This window comes from Aptenodytes patagonicus, chromosome 15 (genome assembly GCF_965638725.1).
Source record: "Aptenodytes patagonicus chromosome 15, bAptPat1.pri.cur, whole genome shotgun sequence".
Taxonomy (NCBI): domain Eukaryota; kingdom Metazoa; phylum Chordata; class Aves; order Sphenisciformes; family Spheniscidae; genus Aptenodytes; species Aptenodytes patagonicus.
The window spans coordinates 7663310-7687638 of NC_134963.1; the positions used below are offsets into that span (position 1 = coordinate 7663310).

The window sequence follows — 24329 nt, forward strand, 5'->3', positions numbered from 1 at the left end:
TCCATGGGCAGAGATGGTTTCTGAGGCAGGATATGAACATACTAAAACTACATTTTGGGGTAACATTACAGTATGAATAAGACTCGTGTTCACGTCTGCAGTAATGACTCAAGTGCAGTTGCAGTTTGACTTGTTCTCTCCTTCAGTGTATTATTTGTTTTGTTAAGCTCTGTTTGGCTTTCCTTGTGCCCTCCCTTTTCTGTTTGTCAAGCATCTTTGTAAAAAACACATTAAAAGTAAATATGTAAGTGGCCAAATTAAAATAGCTCCGGCAGTAACGACCACCAGAGAACCTGCAGGTTGGTTTCTGAATCCAGTGGCAGCCAGCTGCTTCGGTGACTGCCGGCACAGACACTGCTCCTCACCTTTCCGGTGTGGGCGCACATCTCCAATGGACCACCCAAGCTTCCAGCGTAATGGGATTATACTGCCGTTACGGCACATCGTTCCCTTTACTTCTACTGCATACGGCTCATCTTTGCCCACCATTCCCAATATTCCACATTTATTACTTTATGGTTTGGCTCTGTCAATTTCTCCCTTTTTTTTGCCTATTCCCTACCATTATAGCTACTAGTTTGGTTGCAAATGAGGTTGTGACAGAGAACAGACAACAGTCAGTGGATGCAGTGGTCAAGCTGTAGGAAAGCTCAGGATTCAAAGTCACCCGCTCCATGGTCAAGAAAGAAAAGCAACTATGTCTGATGGAGAATCACTTTCTGTTTTGCCCTTTCTGTCCACGTTCCAGGTTAGAGCTGCTCTTTTTCAAGGCTACTATTTTCATTCAGATTTGTGACTACATGCGCAGGCTGTATTTGCATACGAAGATAAATGAGTCTGATAATATCATTACTTACCAGCAAGTGCTACATGATGTAACATTTCCTTGATCTAACCTGCTGTTAGGTGGTGTGCTCTCTTCCTTGAGCTACCCAGGGTGATCCTCAACAGCATTCAACAAGATGAAACACGCATGCCTGCGGAGGGACAACCGACACAGGCACTCGGCATTTATTTTACGCAAATTCAGCTGTTAGAGAAGCTCACAGAACTGAGCATTTCTACGCATGCATTTTCTCTTCCTTGAAGACTTCTGTTATTTAGTCCCATTATCCCTAACCCTCTTTTTGGAGGCTAAAGCTGTGTGAACAGTGCTATGGGCACAGGGATCTCCAAACACTTGGAAAGACATTGGGAAAACAAATCGGGTCCTCTAACACACAAGAAGCACTTCCCAGAGAGATACGATATTAGCTCATCAGCAAAGCTGCCATCAGTTCTAACTGATGAACGCACTACTGGCCAAACTGGAAAGAGGTACATACACAACGAGCAAAACCAAAGCCCAAGCTCCAAACCGACCAGGCGGGACAACTGCTGCCTACTTCTGCCTGTCCTCCCCACCCCAGTCACTGCATAGTGTCTTCTCATTTTCTGCAGCCCCTCGAATTCACAGCTCAGTTCCAAGTAGAGACCAGCTCCCATCAGATACAGCTTTTGATCCGCACTTGCACTTTTATAACTATTTCTTCCCAGTTTCTCTCAGCCCACCAGCATCCCCCTCCAGCTCAGTTCAGACAGGGTGTAGATGACAGATGCGCCTGCTGTGCCATGCATGCCAGCTGCTTCTGCAACCAACAGGAGGTGAAGGGAAATGCTAACGTCCACGGAGCTCAGGAGAGAGGTACGGAAGTGCCAGAGCTCATTTTACCTATAACCAACATTTTAATGAACCTTAACCAATTTCCATTGGCTGCAGACACTAAACAAGGGCATTTCCTTCCTCGGGAGCAAAGCTCCAGGACCTGTTCAGCGATGCGCTGGCTACATAGCAGTTGTTTCAGGACAGAGCTGCAAACTGGGAAACACCAACTCTGCCAGGCAATCTTCAACCAAGCACTTTACGCTTTTAAGACTTCACATTTTTACAAAAGGGAGGGGTGAACCCAGCCTAGCTCCTGCTAAGCAGCAGCAGCAGCACACAAAGAAATCGTTATGCCAAGATTTAGCTCTTAAATCCCTCAAGATCTGGTGCTCACAGAGCATAAACAACCTTTGCCTCACAGCCTCGTCGAGCTGTACCTCCACGTTTCCCAAGCACAGCTACACAGATCCACCAATACCCATCTTCTCCCCGTCCCTTCGCTGAGACAGGCATGCCAACAAGAAAGCCAGTTGCCATGGCATTTTTTCCCCCTACAGACAGATGTCCATTAAAAACCAAGTCAGCCTCAGGTTTGCTTCGCAGAGCAGCTTTCAGTTATTATTACCAGCCTGCAAGGAATTTCCACTGTGCCCCTTCACCTCAGATGTTTCAATGCACTTCAGTATTAATCCCTGGGGATTAGAAGGAAACTACTACGGAACAGGTACATTCAAAGGACAAGTTTAAGATTATGATCTTGTTTTACGTTTTTGGCAGATGACTACCACATGACCACATTTGGAAAGGGTTGAATTTGTTACCTCTGGCACTCTTCCTCCTGTTCGCTAAGACTCCATTATAAAATCATCAGGCAAATTGGAAGTGAGATGCGGAGCTTTTCCCCTCCTCCGACATGTTACACCTGGGGCTCAGATCTGGGATTTTGGCTTCAGGAGGAACCTCCCTGCACCAGCCCAGAGCATCATCTGAGGCTCCATCCGTGAAGAAAGGACTCCCACCCCTCCACGTGGGGACCTCAGGCAGCCACTGCGAGCAGGGCCAAGCACTTCCAGCAAACGCACGTGTGTCAAGGAGTGATGTCTTCTTCCGTGGTTACAATGCCACGTTTTTAAGATTGGAAAAAAAAGTTTAATGGATTCCATACTCCCCCTCAGCCCATCCTGCCTGCAGTGGGGGCCAAGGGCTCGTCGGACGTGTCCCTAGGGAAAAGCAGGGGGGTTTCCTACTACAGCACTGGCAGTGTGTCGCCAGCATCTCTGCAGGGTTGAGCTTCAGAGGGAAATGGTCAGGTATTTTTATTTGGATGGCAACGGCACTAAATGCGTGAGAACTAGACACTGAAACTTAACTATACAGTGAAATTAGTTTTCCTTGCTAAAGCACTGCAGTGCTAAGACAACTGTTAAAGAAATCCTCTTAGTGATATCCAGGGAGGGATCTCCCCTCTCACATCTGGGTCTAAACCTGGCAGGGCTTCTAATGTGTTCTTCGTTTAGGCTGTGGCACTTGGGAGACATAGACCTTCTTGCGTGGGAGCTGACATTTTGGAGACATTATTGCAGCTCGGAGCCCTGCATCCGGGCTGGCTTGCAGTGAGTTTTCCACAGGAGCCTGGGTCTTCAGGGGAGCCAAGCGCCACTACTTCAGCTGTAGGAATGACAGCTCCTCGTAGCTCTGTCAAACAGCAGGGTCTGAGCACATACCCAGATGCGGGGTCCCAAGGGAGCGCTCCCTTCCAGGCTCAGAGTCACTTCCCAAGACGAAGCATTTGGATTTCTCCTCTCAGTTACAGCTAGCGCAGCTGCAAATATGATCAAAAATATCTAATCCTCTTAACTGCTTCTGCAGTTTGACTCTCATCGCCGCAGAGGAAGATGCCGTGATTTCAGCGCGCTGCCTGCATTCCCACGCAGCTGCCTATAAGCTTTGGCTTTTACACCATTGTTCATTACTCCCCATTGATTACTTGGAAGGAGGAGTAGGTGTTTGGCTCCTTGCGGTGAAGCTGCAGGGGTACGTTAGCAAAGGGTGGAGGCCAGGAGCTCTCGGGTCCCGGGCCTGTGCTCAGCTCTTGGTGCTCCTTCACTGAGCAGGCAGGATCCAGTTGGGATTTCTTCGCTCCAGTGAAGCTAGAGCACGTTCAAAAGCTGCCAAGGAGAATTGCTTGGAAAAAGCCTTCTTTGCTCCTCATGCAACCCCTGCAGTTGCAGAGGGAAACTCTTGGCATGGCTGTGCTTAGATGAGACCAGCCAGCTCCCCCTCCATCGGCACGGGGCCACTGGCTGCAGCAGCATCCCTGTCTCCTGTGGATATCGCCAGCTCACCCATCTCGCTTAGCTGCGCCTCCCGCTCGGCTCCTCCAGCCCTCGCAGAAGGTTTTCCAACTGGGACTCCACACAGACCATGGATTCAAGCCAACAGCACTAGGAGTTTCTCCAGCCTACGTTAATTCTGCTTGGACTAAGATTATCAGTAGTGTAGAGGAATTGTTCTGGGAGATCTGGTCACGTTTTACGTGCTAAACAGATTTACTCTGGTTTTATTTTAGGTTTACAGAGCTCAGACACAGAGACCATGAAGTTGCCTTGGAACCTCACTCACACCTGTAGTAGGGGTCTCCCCCCACCCTGGAGAGAAGGAGCCCACCAAGGTGGGTTTCCTTCACATGCTTAAACCCCTGTGTTTTACAGGGCAAGAGGATACATTTCTTCACCTAACAGCATCACACATCAATAGAGACTAATAAATACCACAAAGTCACGTATAAATAGAGACGTGAGGGAAGAGGGAGACTGGGAGGCAGAGGCATGTAAACAGGTGTCAAGAACATCATCTTTGCATCCAGAAAACCAAGGTACATCCTACACTGACATTGTCCTCCAAGGCCATTGCCACCACATAAGGACACGGATAATAGGCAAGAAAAACAGCTAAGTGGCAGCCTACCTCCAGGAAAAGCCCCCCTTAAATGCATGAAGGCAGCCTGACTGCTCAGTCTGCGGCAGCCAGGTGGGTTTTGTGAATGTCTTGCAACCTCCACTGGCATTAGGCAGAGCACCTGTAGCTCCCTGCCCAGCGCAGGCTGCTGCACACCCCCAAGCACAGACACGGGGGCTTTACAGCTCAACTTAAGCACTTTTGAGAGCACTGCCACTTCAGCAGTGCACAGAAGAGAAGTGCTGCCACTGAAGTGCCACCTTCAGATGACAAGGAACGTGCAGGGCCCAGCACCAGAGACCAGCACGGCCCTAGGGATCTCGGGTTGGGAATAAGACATACGCTTAACAGGGCGCAAGCAAGCCAATAGCTCACCCTCACCCCCCTGCCCTCAAGCCCACAAACCCAGATAACCTGTACAACCACAAAATCATCGCATTACTAGACCTGCACATAAGACCAAAATCTCAGTCTCCTGGTGAGCTCAGGCGTGTCTGCTCAGAGCACAGCTCCCACCAGCGAGCAGCAAAGCTCTCCGCTGCTTCCGAGCCTCGGTGCAGCTCAGGAGACCCTCCACAAAGAGCCCCCACCTACCCCAGAGCCAGCTCCAGCAAGGCAGCAACCTCCCCAGGTGCAGCAGCTTTATAGGAGCTGTTGGCCCCGAAGAAGGTTCAACAGGGACCAATTTCCTGGTGGGGAAGTAAACATTGCTCTCTCTGAGGCGTTTGATGTTTTTACCCAGTTTGGGATGGAAGGAGTTTGACTCCCCAGCTCCCTTTGAGAAGGTGGAAGGAAACCATGTAAGTGTCTTGAGGTTTGTTGTCTAACTCAATTAACCAATTACTTCCAGGTCAAGAAGGCAAAGCTATAAATGCTGCTTGCTGCTATAAATAATGTTTGCTCAAGGGTGGTGCAGGAGCAGGAAGTGTTAGGTGTGGGGTTGGAACTTGAGCTTGAAATGAAAGCAAATATCACAAATTGCTTCCTGCTTCAAGCAAACCTGTCACTATTTTGCTGTTGCCTCTCGGCGGCTAAAGTGAACCAGTGCACAGAGCTGGCTCTTGCCTTGGGAAACGTGTGCAGGAATTCAGACTGGAGAATGAATACACAAATGTCCCTCCTGTGCTGCAAAACTCCCCTCCAAACACTGCTGGCTCTCTTGGTGTAGGACCTGCTGTGGAGAGCTGGACCAGCTGGATGTGTCTGCCTTTAAAATACAGTTATTAGACCAAAATACCCATTTATGTAAAAAGGGGGGGGGAAGCCTAGGAGAAATTGATGTGAATTTCTCAGAGCTCAAACAAGAACAGACAAGTTGGTTGGTGCAGATCAAGGCAGGAATTTTCCACGGGGCCTTAGGGAATCGGGCTCTGGTGAAAAGGTAAATGGAGCAGAGAGCGGGTGGTGGGACGGCAGCGTGCCCCTTTGGAGGGGCCCGGGCTGGCTGCAGCGCAGGCACCGGGAGCACAGCACGGCCATGGGGTGCTCCAGCTGCCCGGATGGACGGACAGACACGCGCAGACCTTTGCCTGTGGGGTGACTCCGTGTCTGCTCTGCTAGTGGCACCACACAAGGTTTTTCTAGAGCACAAACCAGAGAGACGTCACCTCACCCGGGACCTCAGCTCCTAAAAGAGCAGAACCCCTGTCAAGGAGGGGATTAATTGGTGTTAAGGGACAGGTTCTTCCCAAGAGGCAAATTAGCCCACCGAAAAACTAATGAGTCCCTGGAACCATGTGAAACAGAGCGATGTCAGCCAGGCACCTCACCCCAAACTGCGGTACCCGCGGCCGGCTGGGCTGCACGAGGAGGGGGGGCTGCTGCTGGGCTGGCGCCAAAAGGGCTCATGGAAACCCATCAGCAGAGAGACCTGGGGGTGCCGGAGCTCGGGTGGCCGCAGGTCTCACGGGCGCTGCATTCCCCTCCCACCCCAGCAGATCCTGCTCAGAGCTTGGGCACAAACCCTGTGGGTGCTGGAGGTGGCAGGTGGGAAGCCCACCTCGCCATCAAGTGGAGCCCCACCGAGCAGCCTCCTGCTAATCTGGGCTTTGCCGTTTGCTTATGGGAAACATCCCTGGCGTGAAGCAGTGACAGCTGAGCCCTGGGCCCCAGCTCACCCCGAGCTGCCCTACATTTCCCTTCCAAGCAGGGGGACACGGCCCTTTCTGTCCCTGCCGTCCCTCCGGCTGCAGGCGCTGCTTCTCCCAGCCGACGAGAAGCCGTGATGACCCATTGCCCCGTCTAACTGCCTCTCCCTTCCACTCGCTCAGGAACAGCTGCCGGAGTGAATCATTTCAGCATCCTCAAAGCGTGGAGGGCTCTGCCAAGCTTCGTGCGACTTCTGGCTGTCGCTCCGCTCCATCTGCGTTTCTCCCTGGCCCTTTTAAATCCCGCAGCCTTTCCTGCGATCCCCGATGACCTCCTCTCTCAAACAGGTGGGTGCCCTCGCCACAGAGGTGCAGAGCTGACAGTGGAGGCTCCTGGGCTCCCTTGGGTGTTTTTGCCGTTACCGTCCCGCCCACGTACGCAGAATCACGAGTCGTCTTGCTGTCCTGTTCCCTCTCTGCCAGCCTGTCAATCAGGGACCTTTTGCAGAGAGGGAAGGGCAGGATCCAGTGAAGTTCACAGAAGGTGCTGACCAGTGGCAGCCCTTCCTGTGTTGCCCACAGAGCTCTGGGGAGAGCAGGTCCCCCATTTCTTGCTCCTGCTGAAACATCTCCTCTCCATTACCGCCGTGTAGCCCACATGGCAATCGCCAGGGCAGGCTTTGTCCTAGAGCTCTCTTTGATACTACTCCAGGCACCCAACACAGCATCAGCAGACAGTATAACCCCTCTGCTGTTCAGCAGGAGGGAAGATTTCCTTCATGTTTTTTTTAAAAAAAAAAAAAAAAAAAAAATCTATTTTAAGGATTTTAATCATAGCAGGAGCTTGGCCAATCTCAGCTGTCCAGTGCTTGGAGGAAGTTTTCTGCTGCTGCAACCTTCTGCTGTGGTCATACTGAGTCATCAGCCACAAAGCTGACCTGTTGTTTGAGTCGCAGATGTCAAAATTTGACTGCAGGCTGGAGAGGTCTGAGCGCCACCGCTTTTTCCAGGCACTCGGGCGTCCTGCTGATGGGTAAGGAAGAGTCACGGACCGGCCTTCGCTGGGACTTTTCCCTTCACCACGAGCCACGTGTGGGCTCGAGCCACATCTGCCCTGCGGCCAGATAGAGCGTGGTCCTACCGCGGGGGAAGTCTCGCAAGGGAGGGTGCCCTCAGCCTCACCCAGCAGAAGCCTGGGGGGAGCCCGGTGGATCTCCAGCAGTGAATAAGCAGCCAGATGGACACTGTAGGTTGCTTTGCCACCTGGGATGGCTTTAGGAGCAGCTGGAGGGGACCCAAGGACTGGGGGTAATCTGGTTTAACACAAAAGTATTCAACAACCCTTGCTTTTTCTGCATGAGCTGCCCACTTCTCATGAGCCAGAGATAATTACCCTGCCTTATCTGCTCATATCAGCTCAGCTGAACCGAACTTCCCCCCAACCCAAACACGACAAAGAGCTCGTTTGGACAGCTTTGCCTTTGAGTTAAAAAGTAGAAGACTTCAGAAAGAGTAAGTTGCATGTTTTGTCGTTCTCCCTGCCATCTCCTCCCTCCGCTTCCAGTTGAATACACAAACAAAAATACTGCACACTCTTTTAATTTTCAATCGCGTTTTTTGAAAATGAATTCCAAGATACAGTACAGCATCTTAGTGCTCTACACAAAGCAAGCTTTCAGCAAAAGGTCAGAGGATCTTAGATGGTGTAAAAATATATCTTAAATAAAATAGTTTCTATAGGAGAGCAAGCTGTGTTGTACATCTCTAGGTCCTTAGAATAATTTACAGAAGGCAGAGGCCTGGTTGTACAATCCACACGCTAGAAAAGAGTTAGTGTACATTCATGCTACAAAGTTAGAAAAGGTAGAAGTTCCAGATGATTGGGGCAGATGTCCAAACCCAAGCAGTGGATGCAATGAGTGCACAAACAAGCGCCCTTTATTTCAAAGTGAGGAAGTTCAACGCTTCCAGTCCATAAAGTCAGGAAGCAGATTATAACGACTCACCTTCTGAGAGTCATTCTATTTATTGTAACTCTTTCCTTCCAATTGGCCAAAAAGAACAACTTCTAGCAATAAAGGACTAGCTGTTTTATTTCTTTGTTCCAGTTTGGAGCTGGTAAGTCAGAGCTGCATTTTCAGTGTTACAGACTAAGATCAAGGCTGTTCCTGCAGTTTCCGCAACAGAAAAGGATCATACTATGGTCTGAAAAGACAACTGCGGGACTCCCCCAGCCATTTTTAATAAAGGATTAGCCTTTAAACGCTCAGATTGCTGAGCACAACACAGCTACCAGGACAGTCGCTTCTCCAGCCAGGGTAAAACTCTTCCCACCCCAGAGCATCAAGCCTGGTATATATTCTAAGTAAAAACCAACAACAACAAAAAAAAAACCCAAACCAAACCCAGATTTGTCCTCAAATTTCCCTTGCAGGATCTGCGTACCTTTGCGGCAAATAACACAAAAGTTTTGCCAGCCGAGATTTTGGACAGAGCCTCGTTTCAGAGCGGAACAGGCAGCGCTAGGTGACCACAGTAACTGGATACAACAGCTGCATCTAGCGGCGAGGGTCCAGTCGCAGGGCAGCGCGCTCAGCTCCACAGCACCGCGGGGCCGGCAGCTACTGCAAAGGCTGGGTACAGGCATGGAGGAAGAGAGTTTGTAAAAACACTGCGTTAGTCATTCTCCTCACCTCGTTTTGAGGATTGCAGCACTGGAGCTTATGCCAACACACCCCTAGTGCAGCTCACGGAGGGAACGCATACGCGCCCCGCGCCAGGAGGATCAGAACACTGCGGCAGCTGTTAATATGTAACGTGTACCAGTCTTCGCAAAGACGGCTCTGTTTAATTTGTAGAAATGCCTGTAAAATAGCCCCGTTAAACAGTTTCCAGAATATAAAACTTCCATGCTTTCTGCCCCAAAGGCAGCAAGCTCTGGCCTTTCAAAGGCCATCTTTAAAATGAAGAAACAGATAGTAGCAAAGTCCCTTAAAGCGTTTAATATCCTAGATTACAAGCCTTTAGGACTCGTTCAGTTTCTTATACCACTAAGATGGTTTATTTTCCACACCTCACTCCTTTTTATTTCCAAACTACAGTTCTACTCCTGCACTAGCAGATCTGCCGTGTCAGGACTACACATACTGAAAGGAGATGTATATAATCTAATTTACACTGTTTATTAAATAAAATAATTTCTTAATTGAGAATACCTTTAATCCAGGAGAAGAACTGGAGAAGCCTTACACACTGGGCCTAGCCTACTCTACAGCATCCCCTTAGAGAATGCGATGTTTAACACGTACACACCCACCCACCCCAAAACAGTACACTCTCCAAGATGAAAGTCAAATGCATGATAGGAGGGGCTTCGAAAAGGTCGGAAGGCAAAATGGTCATTAAGATCTGCCTAAAAATAGCTAAATAGTGCAGTGAAATGCTTTTAAATACCACAGACACCTCCATTGACTGGCAGCCAGTTTTATGAGCAGCTCCGAAGACAATTTCTAGCTGAGCTTTAGTGAACTGGGCGTTCCCAGCCGGAGTCCCAGGAGGTGAGCCTGGCCTACCACCAGCACGGCCAGTTTCAGGATGGGAGCAGGGCACTCTGATTTTCATTTGCCCCTCTTGCCACGGCCTCTCCTGGAAGAAGGTTTGCCCGTGCCCCCCGTGGAGGAGCTGGCAGAAGATGCCACTGCAATGTTGATTTGTCCTTCCTGAATCTCCTGTCGGGTCTCAGCTGGGAGGTGATTGATTTTCTGTTGTGTCTCTAAGTAGAACATGACATCCCGCAACTGCTCCTGGATCTCGGAGATCTGCAGGTCCTTCTGTTCGCAGGTTTCCTTTAACACTCTCTCCTCCTCCTTTAGTTTGTTCTGAAGCAAGGCTTGATTCGCTCGCAAACACTTGTTCAGTTCTTGCTCCTCCTTCAGCTCATTGGAAAGTTTAGCCACTTTGTTATTCAGCTGAGAACACCTTACAAACAGAAGCACAAGTCAGGAAAGCAGTGCACTATACCAAGATCAAACACCACTGCATCCTTTTTATTTCCAATCCCTTAGGGCAACTGACTCCCAGCTGTCTCCAGCCCCACCAAGACCGCCTGGAACTTGGTTTTCTGGCAGAAGATGGGCGAGGGGAGGCAACACAAGAGGACTCCGAAATCCCCCCAGGATTTTCTACCCAGCTTAAGGCTTGCTAGCGCCTGCTTGTCTGTATGGCGTTACCTGCATATGGAATAGGATGTTGCGAAGCAGAATCCCTTCCTTTGTCCCTCCAACTGCATAGCCTGGGAGAATCCCTTCCCTTGCAAGTTAGGCAATTCCATCTTGTACCAAAGGCCAACAGAGGTAACAGACAGGGTGTGTGGGAGCATGGGACTGTAACCTTGAACACGCACCTGCAACTTATGGAATAGGCGCCGAAAAGGGCACAGAGATTACATGGGGTCCTTAGAGAGCTAAGGACAATCAGGGCCGCCCAGATGCTGGCTCCCGCCACGCTCCGAGCACAAGACCCTGAAGATACCACTTCACTCGGAAGCAAGATGCTCCCACAAGGATATCGGTAGCCTCGTGTTTCACAGACAGTGCTTCCCTGCTCCTAACAACTCAGTGCTTTTGCCCTGAAAGTTTGCTGGCATCATACACAGACTCCTTTCCACTCATCAAGGTGAGCTGCGTGAACTAGCTCACTAGCCTGGGTTTTCTGCTCCAACCAGGACTGCTGGAGAGGCAGCAGTGCCAGGGGCCTGGTGGGCTAGGAGGAACAGAGCACGCAGTCCCACCTAGGGAGCTGGAACACACTGATCTGCACAGTCCCCATGCTTGACATCTTTCATCTAGGCACTTCCTAAGATCTACATTTTTCTCTGTGCTGGGTGAGATGCCTCTGTTGAGCTGCCTTTCTTCTCCTCGGTTGTATCCGCCCATTGTGAAACAGGCTGGCGTCTCCTTCTGAGCAGGCAGAGGAAGGATTACTGAATGCTAAATATGCAGACCATGTAAAAAGAGCCAAGAGCCCAAAAGCTGTGTTCCACTCAACAGGCACTTTCAATTTATGAACACCTACATAAATGAGAGCTTTTTTTAAAAATAAGCTGTGTTCTCAGTATACCAGTTTAAATAGCTCAAAATTGCCCAGGAATAGCAAGATTTTTTTTCTTTTTGGATGTCAGTGCGCGGAGTTTTAATGGCTGCATGGAACTAAACCTGGCAGCGGTACCCACTTCCTTTCGACAGACTGCTTTTCTTTGAGCAAGTCATTCAGCCTCTGTTCCAGACTGTCACACTTCTCAATGGTCTCTTTAAATTTGGTCTTCATGTTGTTAATCTGTAAAAACAAACACACAGGCATTTCAAAGAGATCAAAGTCCTGTGCACTTTCATTATGACATTCATTTTTCTGGAGCGGTTTCTAGACTTTGACCAATTACCATATCCAGGTAAGCAAAAGCTTTGAGTCACGAAAAGGCTTAATTCTGATGAAGACCCTCTGCGTTTACAGTTCGCAGTACCCCAACGAGGAACCACGTTGCCGTGGAAGCTGCTCACACAGAGCAGCAACTCAGGCTGCAAATCTGCGCCAGGCACCCCATTCAAACAAAAGCTGCATCAGATCCTTAACTTCTTACTGACTGCAGTTAAGCATTCATTTAGCCATTCTCTCAGACTTTTTTGTATCTGTCAGCAAACTTAAATTTCCATCTTAAGGCTTTACAATGTCGGGCTTTTGCTCATTTTAAATTAAACCTCAAATAAGTATGGTCAAAGTCTGAAAATTAACATGCTACTTTGCTCAGCACTGACTCAGCAGCTTGCTGTCATAAGGCAGTGACCTACTGACACGAATATCTTGCTCATGCAAAACGCAAACAGAAACACACGTACATTGGCTTCCTCTTCCCCTCTACTTCACAACTCGAGACTGCTACTGCTGAGGAGAACCAAGCTCTCATTCTCTAGGCACTGCACAGAACACGTCAAAGCCTCTAACATAAGACTTACAGGAAATTTATAGACAGAAATACTTGTTTCCCCTATATTAGTGTCAAAAGCGTGCTTGCATGTAGCGGAGACAGGAATTTAAAGGAAAAATGCCTTCCTGGAGGAGCAATCTGGATAAATGTCAGTGTCGGCACACATGGTGCCTTCACTGATGCCAGAGTCAATGCAGAGCAGGTTTTAAGCCTTCCGGCCTTAATCACGGAGTGTTTATGCAGCTGATGGTTAATTTGGGGAAGTAGCCTGGGCACTGATAATGGAATACACTGCACAGTAGCACTGATCCAGGCAAGACTTACATGGAGCGAGGGCCGTGAATAAAATGTAAGGATCTTTAAACATGAAACCATATTTGGGGCATATATCACAGTTGTTTCACTTTGAAGTTGCTTTGTGGATCATATTTCCTGGTCGTGTGCAAGACGATTTTCGCTGTATCTTTTCCTTTTATAGGGCCCTCCATAAGATTTCTGGGACTGTTCTTTAGACCAAGGTCAATGACCACTATTTCAACAGTCATAATTTCTACATTTACGATGCTACTTAACTGCAGATACTAAATGGTTAATTAGAAGTCATGCAGAAAGTTCAGTTAAGGACTCAACCCTAAATCCTGACTCACTTGAAACCTAGTTGAAAGGATCTACGTAGAGTGAAACCATTAAAATATTCTCACTGGATTTTTGCTCATGACATTTTGAAGCAGTCCTGCCTACAGAATGCTTTATAGGACGAAACTCTGAACTTTTCCCAAAGGGTGATGAGGAGAGATAGGGGATCAAGAAGAAAGGGCAAATCAATACGCATTTGGAGCAGAAAGACTGCTACCGCTTTCTGCAGCCAAGCAAATTAAAGTCATATTGTCTATGCTACACTAACCTTCCCTAGAGATACACGTCAGCGTGAGACGGATGGCATCGGCAAGCAGGGATCCTGCAGCAGCACAGACTTGTTTTCACCACTGCTGCAGTTTCCTGAGCAGTACATTTAAATCAGCCTTCAATCTAGGTGGCAATCTACCTACTTCTGCACCACTGAGCAGCAAATTGCTAGATCTGAGCATCGAGATAAGGGATACGTCTTGGAGCCAATTTTCTCAGCTGGTAGCGAAACAGGCTACGCGAGGCCACGTCACGCAACATGCAGGCTCTATGAGAGACTGAACAGCTCCATCTCCCATTTAACTTAACAGTGTCCAGGAGGCGTGTTTCAGCAGAGTTTCACACACGCCCAGAGCAGAGCTCACCTCTTCAGCCGTATCCTTTTCTATTCGGACAATCTTGTTTTCCCAATAGATTCGCTGCGATTCCAGCTGGCTTGTTAGCAAATATGAGTACTACGAACACAGAAGATACACACAGAACAGTCAGCTTTTACGTTAAGGGTGGCTATGCTGATTAAGAAGCCCAAAGGGCTCCAATATACAAATCAATTTAATCAGATGAAATTGAGCATACAGGACATTCTGAACATACGTGCAAACTGCAGATCCAGCAGATGTGTTTCACCAACTTGATTTCAAAATCAAATCACTTGATTTTTTTTGAAGTCAAGGAAAGCCTTTAGAGCACAACAGCAAGGATCAAGTAAAAGTTCCGCCAAGCTGTACTCACTATCACGCCACGAACTTTTGAAAGACGAGACAGATTTTTCATGGCAGTAGCAATAAATGTCTACAAGTTTTACACTCCACAGGAAAAGGAAGCATCAACCATCCCTGTCACGAGAGTCTGAGATCCCAAAGGCTGAGTTGCTGAGTTCCCCATTCACAGCCCAAAACCCAAGGCAGAAGGGTAAGTGCACATATCTAGCTTCACTGGAAGAACATCTCTGGGAAAGCATCCTCAGCTGTGTATAACTATTCACAATTATTGTTCTCCAACAAGTACGGCCCATTCCAATGTTATTTTGGCATCTGAACAAGGATATATGCCTTACATCCCATCTTTTCACTCCTGGTTCTGCAAATGAGTTATGAGAAGGTTGGAAAACATGATCATTTCTTATCTTCAGGCTAATAAGCACCAAATCAGGCATTCACTACAGAATTAAACATGCGCAAAAAGCCTTAAACACTCTCAGTAATATCAGAGCACCAGAATACACTGCTGAATTCATTCTCCCTAGAAACATGTAGATCTCATAAGCTAGATAGAGAGGCCTTACAGACTTTAAGCACCAACCTCCCAGAAAAAAGGGTTAAAAATACCTGGTTTAGCATCTAAGCCTTACTCAGAAAATTCATGGAAAAGCAACCAAATATTTATTTGAGCAAAAAGCTTACAAAGTCTGGTCTCTATGGGCTGTTCCTCCTCAGATACCCTTGTGTCTAATGCAGCTGAGATCATGCTGCGGTATATCTGCTCAGCAGAGCAGTAATTTTGAGTTCCTCTCCTTTACCCTTCTGGTTAGGATAGGAAAAGCTGGCCAACAGGTACAAAATAATCATTATCTCTTCAAGAGAAGGGAGCAGAACAGGGCTGGTATCAGATGAGCCTGTCAGCTTTCTTCGATAGCCAAGGTAAGCACACAGCTATGGATTCCTACATACTTGCTCAGTTTACAAGCTAAACTACTCGAATTGACAGTTCCATACACATCCTGGCTCCTAAGCCAAGTCACAGATCCACTAGGAAGGGTCTGGTGAGTGAGTCTGGGCATTCGGACCCATTTCTCTCTCCAATGACCTGAGTGTTTGTAGCAGCGTAACCAGCTAACCTTCAGTCTACCAGTGAGCACAGGATGAAACTGCAGCCAGCTTACACTTAGCTGCATTGGCTCTGCAGAGCCAAGAAGAGTTTTTGTTTTTTTTTAAAAAAAAAAAAGGCGGTAAAAACATCCTGCTTCTGCCTGAAGATGATTGCCTACATGCAGGCAGCAGGCCTGCTGCATAAGATGATGTAATTTTCCTGTAGTCATATCCGGATTTGAAACACTTTCACACAGCAGTACAATGCAGAGTCCAACAAGCCAAAATATTTACCTCTAATTGTAAGGCATCAATTTTCTCTTCCTGACACATATCTCCCTCACACTCATACTGAACTATCTTCCCATCAGTTTTACTTGCAACCAGTCGATGGACGTAGTTATCTGAAGAGAGAAAATTCAACCACAGGGAGTTTTAGCTTAAGAACACCCAGGTTGACACCAGTGGAAATACTTTATGCAGCACAATTAACCATGCAGACTGCTGCAACAGCGTATTAGCAAGGCAGAAAGCCAACAACAGATGTATTTGTTATTTAGCAGACTTCGCACAGACACCTTACAGGATATTTATTACAACAGCTCATTCCCATACCTCAGGGCAAATTGATGGAAAGGGAGTAACAAACACATTCCACAGAGACTACAGGACTGCCCCGGTCCATTATAGAATCATGTTCTCCCTCCTCCATCTGCTACAGACCCACGAAAACTGCTATTAGAGAGGAGATGGATGTTCCCGGAAGACAAGGTACTAGTACAGATGCAAGCCCCTTAATCCCCAAGCAAACTCTATCACAAGTACTCTTACTAAGGGGTCCCGAAAGCCATTTTACAAACAAGGTCATCCTACAAAAGGGGAAGACAGAGCGCTTACCTCCAGCATAGTCCCAGACTCTGTGGTTGGTCAACTGCATTGCGTAGGTGTGCTGGGTCTCCTCAAAGTGTTTGTAAGCATGTCGACTCACGTACCGGCCACAGCCTATGTGCCCACATATTAAGCAGATCCAAAGGTTCTGTCAACAGAATGAGAAAGCTCTGTACATACAACACTCTCAAGCAGTGGTATCAGCGCTTTGAGAAAGTGTGATCTGACACCGATGGCCTGCTGATGCTGTGTACATCCAGTCACTTCCTTAGAAAGCGAACAGCATTTGTTTTCCTCCCCCTCCTTCTTTGAAGCCTTGCTCAGCTGGAAGGCTAAGAGAAGGAGGTACCTGCTCATTCAAGCCGATTACAAGCCTGCAGGTGCTGGGCACATTGATAGATTATCACAAGTACAGATGGAAGAATGGCCTTGACTAACGAATGAGGGACCTCAGCAGGACCACAAAAGCAAGCTCTGAAGAGCACATAGTAGAAGGGACCACCAAGTTCAGTGTTAGTTTAGCTGCCTCCTATCATACTCATCACACATGCTCTGATCAGCTTTATGTGCTAATACTTCTTTCTAAGAATCAGAAACATTTGTCAGAAGAGGAAACCTGGGAGGTAAGATCCCTTCCCAGTACTGACTCCAACTCAAAAGGAAAGCAGATACACCACTGTGGTAAAATCAGCCCAAAAGCAGCCACAGAATTAACCCCAAAAGCAACTAGAGCAGCTGTGCAGTCAGATCTAGTCTAGATCTCACCCACCATCCACCCACCTACTTACTTCTTGAACTCCACACTCAAAACACTTGTTCTCTTCCACTGGCTCAGGCGTTTGGCAGTATCTGCAGACAGGACACCTAGAGGGCAATAAGCATCACGATTAGAGACAAGGAGCCCCATCTTAATATTACTGTAATTAAAAGGAGGGCCAGAGAGCTCAAAGTAAATGCCTTATGCAGTAGGATGCTCCTTATGTGCGCACATCTCTCGGCTTACATTTACCCCACTCAAATTTGCCTCCATTCCACACAAGGCTACTGTTTTAAAAGCCAGTAAGTGACAGCAGAACAAAGAACAGTTCTTCCGAAGCCATTTCACAGTCTCAGCTCGATCTGGTTTTGCTGCAGTCCAGGTGTAGAGAACATCTGCAACCAAAAGCCTCAGTGGGGTTGCCAGCAACCTCAGCGTCTGCCAGTAAGCAAAAAAGCCACGACCGAGCTCAAAAAACACTTCCCTGCCTCAGCCATAAATATTGCAAGAAGCACTTGTATAGATGTGTTACACATCTCTAAACATTGCTCCTCCGGACTGCTGCCAACCGACATCTTCAGTTCTCCATTACCTGCAGGGTTTTATGCAGCAGCTACACACTGTTGTGGAAGGCTGCTGTAACTACACATTGCTGAGGACAGCCAAATAACAGAGGGAGGTACCTACACTTTGTAAACATACCTTAGTACTTAAAACAACCCTAAGGAGATGAGGAGATGCTTCAATTTCACGCCAACCCAATGGATTCAGTCTCAGCCGATTCCAGGAAGAATATCCGTAACTGTACCCTAAAAGAATCAGTAGCAGGCACCCCACTATCATTCCTTTTGAAACTATACCAATGTGCTGCCAGAAAGACAGCAGACCCAAGACCAGAAGGAACCTTTGTCCAGACCCTAAGCACTAGAAGCTCGGCTAGGGAGCGGGGTAACTGAGGCTGTGCATCCTGTTGCCAGGACTGTTTATGTATTTTTCATTAGCTGCTGATTAAGCTACAGAAATATTCAAGGGAGGAGACAGTTGGATTGCAGTCAGCTTTCTATACAAATTCAGGCACTTACAGCTTCCGTGGCGCCTAAGCAAAGTGGACAGGGATTTTCTTTTATCATTCTGCTAGACTGGGAGCATAAGTTCTGCTTAAATTGTATATTAGATATTTAAGTGCTATTTTGGATCTTGCTCCTGCACGGGCTAAGCTCCACTGCTTCAAATTTAAACCGGTTTTGATTTATGGAGCAAAGCAGCCCATAAACTTGAATAGCTACAAATCTGATTAATCTTACCGAGGTTCTGTTACTTTGGCTTACGAATGATATACAGATGGCTAAAATTTTCCTCACGCTCCATCAGAGAATCAGGCAATCACAGTACCAGTGACAGAGAAGAAAACACAGTGAAGATCAGCAGCCTTCTGCTGCAGTATCTATGGCTGCCTGATGTGCAGTAAAACAGCAAACAGTGTCCAGAAGAATGCAAAATATGCACAATTGATAGCAGCACCTGGGTGCCAGTCACGGGGTCTGCAGTCAGGAGCTCAGACACACTGAAATCCCCATCTACAGGGATGTGAAGGATGGTAAGAGCAAGAAAAGGAAAGGTTAGCGGTAGTGAAAAGAAGAGCTGCTTTAAGGATAGATGCAGGTCTGACCCCCAGCCCTGCCCAGTGCCACGGAGGGTCTCCCTGAGCCAGTGACATGGCCTCCCATCACTCAGCCCATACCCGCCTGGAATAACACAGCCTGCCTAGAGCAGCTGCCTCCCCTTCCCGATTTACTGAGTGATCCTGTCATCGTCTCTTCCTTCCCCGCCTCCCTTCTGTCTCACTTTCCAGTCCTGTCCCCCTGTACACCTGCTCTTGCCCAGCTCTTCTTCATCCTCTCCCAGCATCTAAGTGAGACAGGCAAGACTGCTGCCCTGCAGGGCTCCCAAAAGGACTCCTAAGCCCCAGCCAGGTGTGCACATCTGCCTACAGCGCAGCCTCAGCTATGCTGAGGAAACGAATGACTGAACGGACACACAAGACTGAGTGAAACAGGGCTGTGTGCGCATCCAATGTTGTTTACCCCAGTATTTTTATCCTACAATATTTTAAAATAATCAGCATTACTCTACAACTCCCTGCCTGCCTTAGCAGTGAGGCCCAGGGGAAACAGTGTTCAATTACTTTTGGCGGGGAGATTTCTCTCTGGGAGTCCCTTAATGGGAAAAAAGAGCATTAGAACTTGCAGTAATTCCTGCCCCCACACTCTGATGAGCAGAACCAGTCTTGTCAGCATGTAACCACCACGCTCAAACAGCGTCTTAGATGTGGAAATAAAGAAAAGCCTCTTACGTGGTGTCCTCCCACCGCTGCAGACACTGGCTATGAAAGCTGTGGTTACACAGCGTGGTAAGGATCCCGTTCACGGACTCATCCATCCTCTCCAGGCACACTGTGCACTTCGGGAGCTCTGTCAGATCCATCACAGGCAGGCTGGCCCCCTTCAAAAGGACAAGCAGGGACAAATTGCTCAGCACCTTCCAATCACCATACATTAAGCACCCACGTAAGAAAAAGTCAAATTTCTCTCTCATTACTGCTGGCGCTAGGGTACAAAAACGCTACAAAGTAATCCTGTGAGCCTACACAGCAGTTAGAAATTTATTGAAAAAGAAAGTGATCCACAACATTCAATAGACCACAGCCAGAATCCTCTCAACAGCATGGACTCGGTGCAGCTGCTGCATCTGCCACCAGCCCCATTCTGTTTTCTGGATTCACTAGATCTACTACCCACGGCAGGTTTAGATCAGAGACGCTGCAGTGGCGAGGCATGAAGCCCACGAAGTCACCAAACAAACTCTCCCAAGTAGAAAAAGCACTGGAACGGGAAACGGGGTTTGGGTTGATACAGTTAAGCCGTTCTTGCAGCGTTCTGCCCAGTCCAAATAATACTGTTAAAATTCTCTGAAGTGCAGGGAAAACAAAACAAAACAAAACTTACATCTTCTGATTTGAAGACTTCAGCCCTTTCCACGTACACCAGCTGGCAAACATCCTCCTCTATAGAGTTGAACTGCCGCCCATTGCATGCCATATAAAAGCTATCTGCATCAGCCTATGCACAAAACAAAGGAAGCCAGTTAAAAAGAGAGAACCCGCAGCTGATACAACCGAGGAAGAGGAGGAGAAATCTGCTGTATCCTCTCTTCTCCCCTCCACCAAGCCCTGTAATACCAGGGGAGATATTTCAGACAGCCAGCTCCTGCCAGCAGGCATTGCATCTTGGCAGTGGGTTTAGCGTTACCACTTGAAGATAAGAAGCGAAGTTCACAGCAGTGACAGCTACTCTGATATTTGAGCATTCAGCAGGAATAACGGATTTCCCTTCAGCATCTGCTTTGCCCTTTGTCAGCATTTTCAGTGCATTTGCAAAGCAAATTTGGTCTCTGCAAAAATTTAAGAGGGCCACATTGCAGGACACTGATACTTGTGTCGGGGAAAGGAACAACAATTTAACTGCGGGAAAGGATCCATTTCACCGGTCACAATTCAGGCACGCTCTGAACCATGCCCGAGAATCGCTTGCGAAGAGGCAGAACCAAAACAAAACCCGTCAAACACATCATCCATTTTCACCCGGTAACCTCCCCAAATCCTTTCTCTCACAAACGATCACACCAGACTGAGGCAAATGAGCTGAATGCCACACTCCCATATTCCTGGTCACTCCGTCCAGAAGCGTAAAGGCCCATGAGATTTGCTTTTGCTGCCTTTAGGGGCTACTGGGGAACAGGGCTTCAGGGAATTTCCTAAGAAACAGGAAGTTCAGGGTGAATTGAGTACACGTTTACAGATTTGCTGCAAGGCTGTTTAGCACTAGATACCCGCCCGTGAAATTTGATACGGCGATATACAAAAACGCATCTTTGCCACTACAGCAAGCAGCACAAAACGCACACAAATACTGCATCTGCACAACAGGCACGGGAAATATCTCACACGGTATTCACGGCTGGGGGAAACCTCTCCCCCAACCCCAAAATCAGTCATTTGCAACTGGGAGAAAAGAAGGTACGAGTGAGAGGGTCCACACAGGAATTGGCAGGGGGGAATGCTTAAAGCTACATAGTTCAAGAAGACACGTGAGCAGCAAACTGTGGTATCTGGTTATCAATTCGTCCCTTAGACTCTCAGTTTTGGGGGAGACTGTCCTTTTCACACTGTACTGGCAGTGGCTGTGAGACCACCCAGCTCCTCACAAAAGCAGAACAAGTCTTTCCTAAAATGCAAAGAAAGCCCCGCTGGCTGGGTCCTTTCTGTTCAGCATAGCGCAATGTATCACTCCCTTTCTGAGTATGCTCTGAGATAGCAGAGCGCTGTGTATCCTTACTATTTTTTTTTAAATATCCCGCCATCAAGAAATAGAATAGCTAGAACATGGCAGACACTTGCCTCCAGGTCAAGGCGTGGGACTAATCCTAGTCAACAGCCCCGGGAAAGCTCTGGGCAATAGGACAGGACTGTTTCTCCGACGGTAAAGTGCAATCTTGGCTAACAGCTGGCCAGCGAAGCCAGACAGCGCTCCTGAACAGCAGCTGTATATGACAGCGCCATCCCTTCTACAGCAAAGGGACTTCCAGCTCTTACCTGCGAGCTAAACTTTATCAGCACCATGTACTGGTTTGGAGTGGAATCTCGGATGATTTTCATGTGCTCAATTACTTCATAGAAGGAAGCCACAAACTTCATCAGGTCATGACTGGTCATCGTAGCAGGGACAGTGAGGATACAAAGCATGGCGCTGCGCCTTACATCTTCTTTTAAAGAGGTCATCTTGCTGATAAGACAACAGTGACACAACTTCATGTCATTTCAGCGAGGACAAAGGCAGAGCTGGATACATCACACTTCCAACAGCCGCAGTTACTACAATAGCTTTGTTGTCAATCTTAATCATCTTTTACACATTTGTAGACATTAAGAAAGAGAAGCAAGGGGTTGTGGTAAGCGTCCAACGTACCCACATGAAACTATTACTTTTTAGTAAAGGATTGAACTGGGCAGCTCAGTGGTTTTGTCAGGAATAATTTGACATCTGTTTTTCTATGAAAACAGTTGAAGTTGGCAAGCCACAGATGCTCAGAACTGTTCCTAGAACAAACGAGCAGTGTTTGTTAGTATTTCAAATAGCCATTTCGTGTCTCCTGATAGTCTTCAGAAGACCCGAAATGGAAGTTCTCACGCAATTACAGGGGAATGGCATGGAATTGTAATCCCTGAAATACGGGATGAAACCTCCTCCCTCAGACAGCTCCTCAGGCCTGCCGCCAAGACCCTGGGGATCAGAGTTTAATTGTGGGATCCCTTGAGAAGCTGCTTTCAAACGTCATTTTTTAGGAACCTGCATTTGTCTTATGCTATTACAGCCCCTGGGACAAGCCCTCTCCAGCTGGAGCAGCATCACCCACAGCTGGGGGACCCGGGCCAGCCTCAAGCTCTACCATTAACACAAGGACCCGTCTGCCCTCCCCGGTGCAAGTCACCCTTCCTGTTTGTCCCAGCTCAGGAGCCACAGCCCCGGGGTGACAGACTCACCCTTCCGGCTGGCGGCATTATTCAGAAGCGCTGTTCCCACTAGAGCTACAATTAGTCAAGCATTCTTACTTTGTTTTGTACAGATGCATAATGCCGTGAACGATTTCAACTGAGGGATTCCCGCTGAAGAAGGAAATCTGGTCAGGGAGCTGTTTTGAAGGCGAGTCTGGAGCAGCCTCACGCTCTTTACTTTGATCGTCATGTTTATTTTTGTCCTCGGCAAATGCAGCCTCTGAAGATTTTCTTCCTTCCATGGCAGCTTTTGTTTCATCTTTTACAAATCAAAAGTTTCCACATTACTAATGCCGCATCAGAAACGTCTGCTGTTCCCCGAGCACAGCCTGCATGTACACAACAGCACCCCGAGAAGTCAAATTACAACCCTGGAAAGCAGCAGAACGAGACACCTCTCATCTTTGCTGTTCCAGGAGAAACTCCAGAGCTGCCAGACATCCAGCGCAAGTCCCTGGCCGGACCCGGTGCTGCGGATCAAGCTAAGGCGAGTTTTGTACCGTGCCTGGTGAAATCCCAACAGGCACTGGTATCAGCACAAAGCAACCAGGACAGGTTTGCCGAGCACGGGCGAGGAGAGCCCCGCAGCAGCGAGCTGCTCCTCCTGCGCTGCGCTGATGGCGGCTCGGACATTCGACACGACTTGGGAGTTTCCGTCTTGAAACCTCCCCTCTATCAGGGAATTTAACGTCTGCAGAGCTGAACAGTCCCATTCCTACGGGCCAGCAACGCTGGCAAGCAAAACACCAACCAGCCCGCGGCACAGCCCGAAGTAAATTAACCCTTTACAGAGTGGGAAACGTTTGCCAGCAATAACCAGCTCTCCCATCCGGACCCCAACACTCGTTCCTTAACTTCCCTACTTGTTTTCCGAACCGCATGACTGACTCAAGACCCGCACGCCCAGCAGCACCTCCACCACCCCCCACACCGACAGACAGCTGTCGCCGGCGGGGCCAGCGCCTGGGAAGCGCTGCGCTCCCCTTCCGCAATAAGGGGCTGCCACCCCAGCGGGGTGGGCGACAACCGCAGACCCGAAAAAAGGCACTTCGTCCCCCCGAGGCCGGTACCTGGCCGCGGCTGGATGGTCTCAATGATCACGTCGGTCATCTCCCTGCGGCCGAGGTGCTGGTGGAGGATGGCCGCCCGCTCCCCGGGGCCCTTCCCCTCCAAACAGGAGGGCACAGCAGCCGGGGCCGCCCCGGTGCTCTCCGCAGCCATCTCCGGAGCTGCGCAGCAAAAAAGAGACGTTGGGACGGGGCGATGGGAGCGGAGCCCCGGCACCGAGACCCACCGGCAGCACCGGGACGGCGACCCCGACCCCCTCCCCGGGCACCTGGGGGCCGGGGACAGGGCACAGCTCCCTCCCCCGCCACGGCGGACAGGGCTGACCCGCAGCCGGGCCCAGTTCCCCGGGTGGGAGGGGAGGGAACCGGACCGGACCGGACCGGACCGGAGAGACTCACCAGCCGCGCTGTAAGCGAAGCCCGCGGGCAGCGGCGAGTGCTCGGCCAGCTCCAGCCGGATCACCACCAGGGACACGCTCATGGGCCCGGGCGCCGCGGGCCGCCACCGCGCTCCGAGGAGGCCAACGGAGATGAAGCACCGCTTCCGCCTCCCGCACCTTTCCCCTCTGACCCCGCCGGGGTCACGCCGGCGGCGCGATGACGTAGAGGCGGCGGCGACACG

At 48.9% G+C, this 24329-nt stretch overlaps 1 protein-coding gene across 2 annotated transcripts; it reads right to left on the minus strand.

The window, feature by feature from the left end:
• Window positions 1-935: 935 nt before the first annotated feature.
• BRAP (BRCA1 associated protein) lies at window positions 936-24290 on the minus strand. 2 transcript variants are annotated; one of them, XR_012996542.1, is made up of 13 exons: window positions 24107-24290; window positions 23711-23869; window positions 22698-22899; window positions 21681-21870; window positions 20035-20148; window positions 19383-19531; window positions 17061-17136; window positions 16282-16420; window positions 15679-15788; window positions 13942-14031; window positions 11921-12024; window positions 9136-10668; window positions 936-977 (listed from the first exon to the last, which is right to left on the minus strand). XR_012996542.1 is itself a non-coding variant. In XM_076352776.1 (12 exons), exons 1-12 carry the CDS (start codon window positions 24186-24188, stop codon window positions 10308-10310), a joined length of 1776 nt encoding a protein of 591 aa, XP_076208891.1. In that variant the 5' UTR covers window positions 24189-24290; the 3' UTR covers window positions 8272-10307. The 2 variants fall into 2 exon arrangements, 1 of the variants encoding a protein (XP_076208891.1); XM_076352776.1 differs by lacking the exon at window positions 936-977 and having other exon boundaries at window positions 8272-10668.
• Between the last annotated feature and the right edge of the window lie 39 nt (window positions 24291-24329).

Excerpts from the sequence above, each read along its gene's own strand:
- BRAP (XM_076352776.1), bottom strand. The coding sequence starts at position 24,188 with ATGAGCGTGTCCCTGGTGGTGATCCGGCTGGAGCTGGCCGAGCACTCG. Across the intron at positions 19,532-20,034 it reads AAGTCTTCAAATCAGAAGAT|GGGGCCAGCCTGCCTGTGAT; the intron begins GTAAGTTTTGTT and ends GTCCTTTTGAAG. Across the intron at positions 14,032-15,678 it reads TTGATGCCTTACAATTAGAG|TACTCATATTTGCTAACAAG; the intron begins GTAAATATTTTG and ends CTGTGTTCGTAG.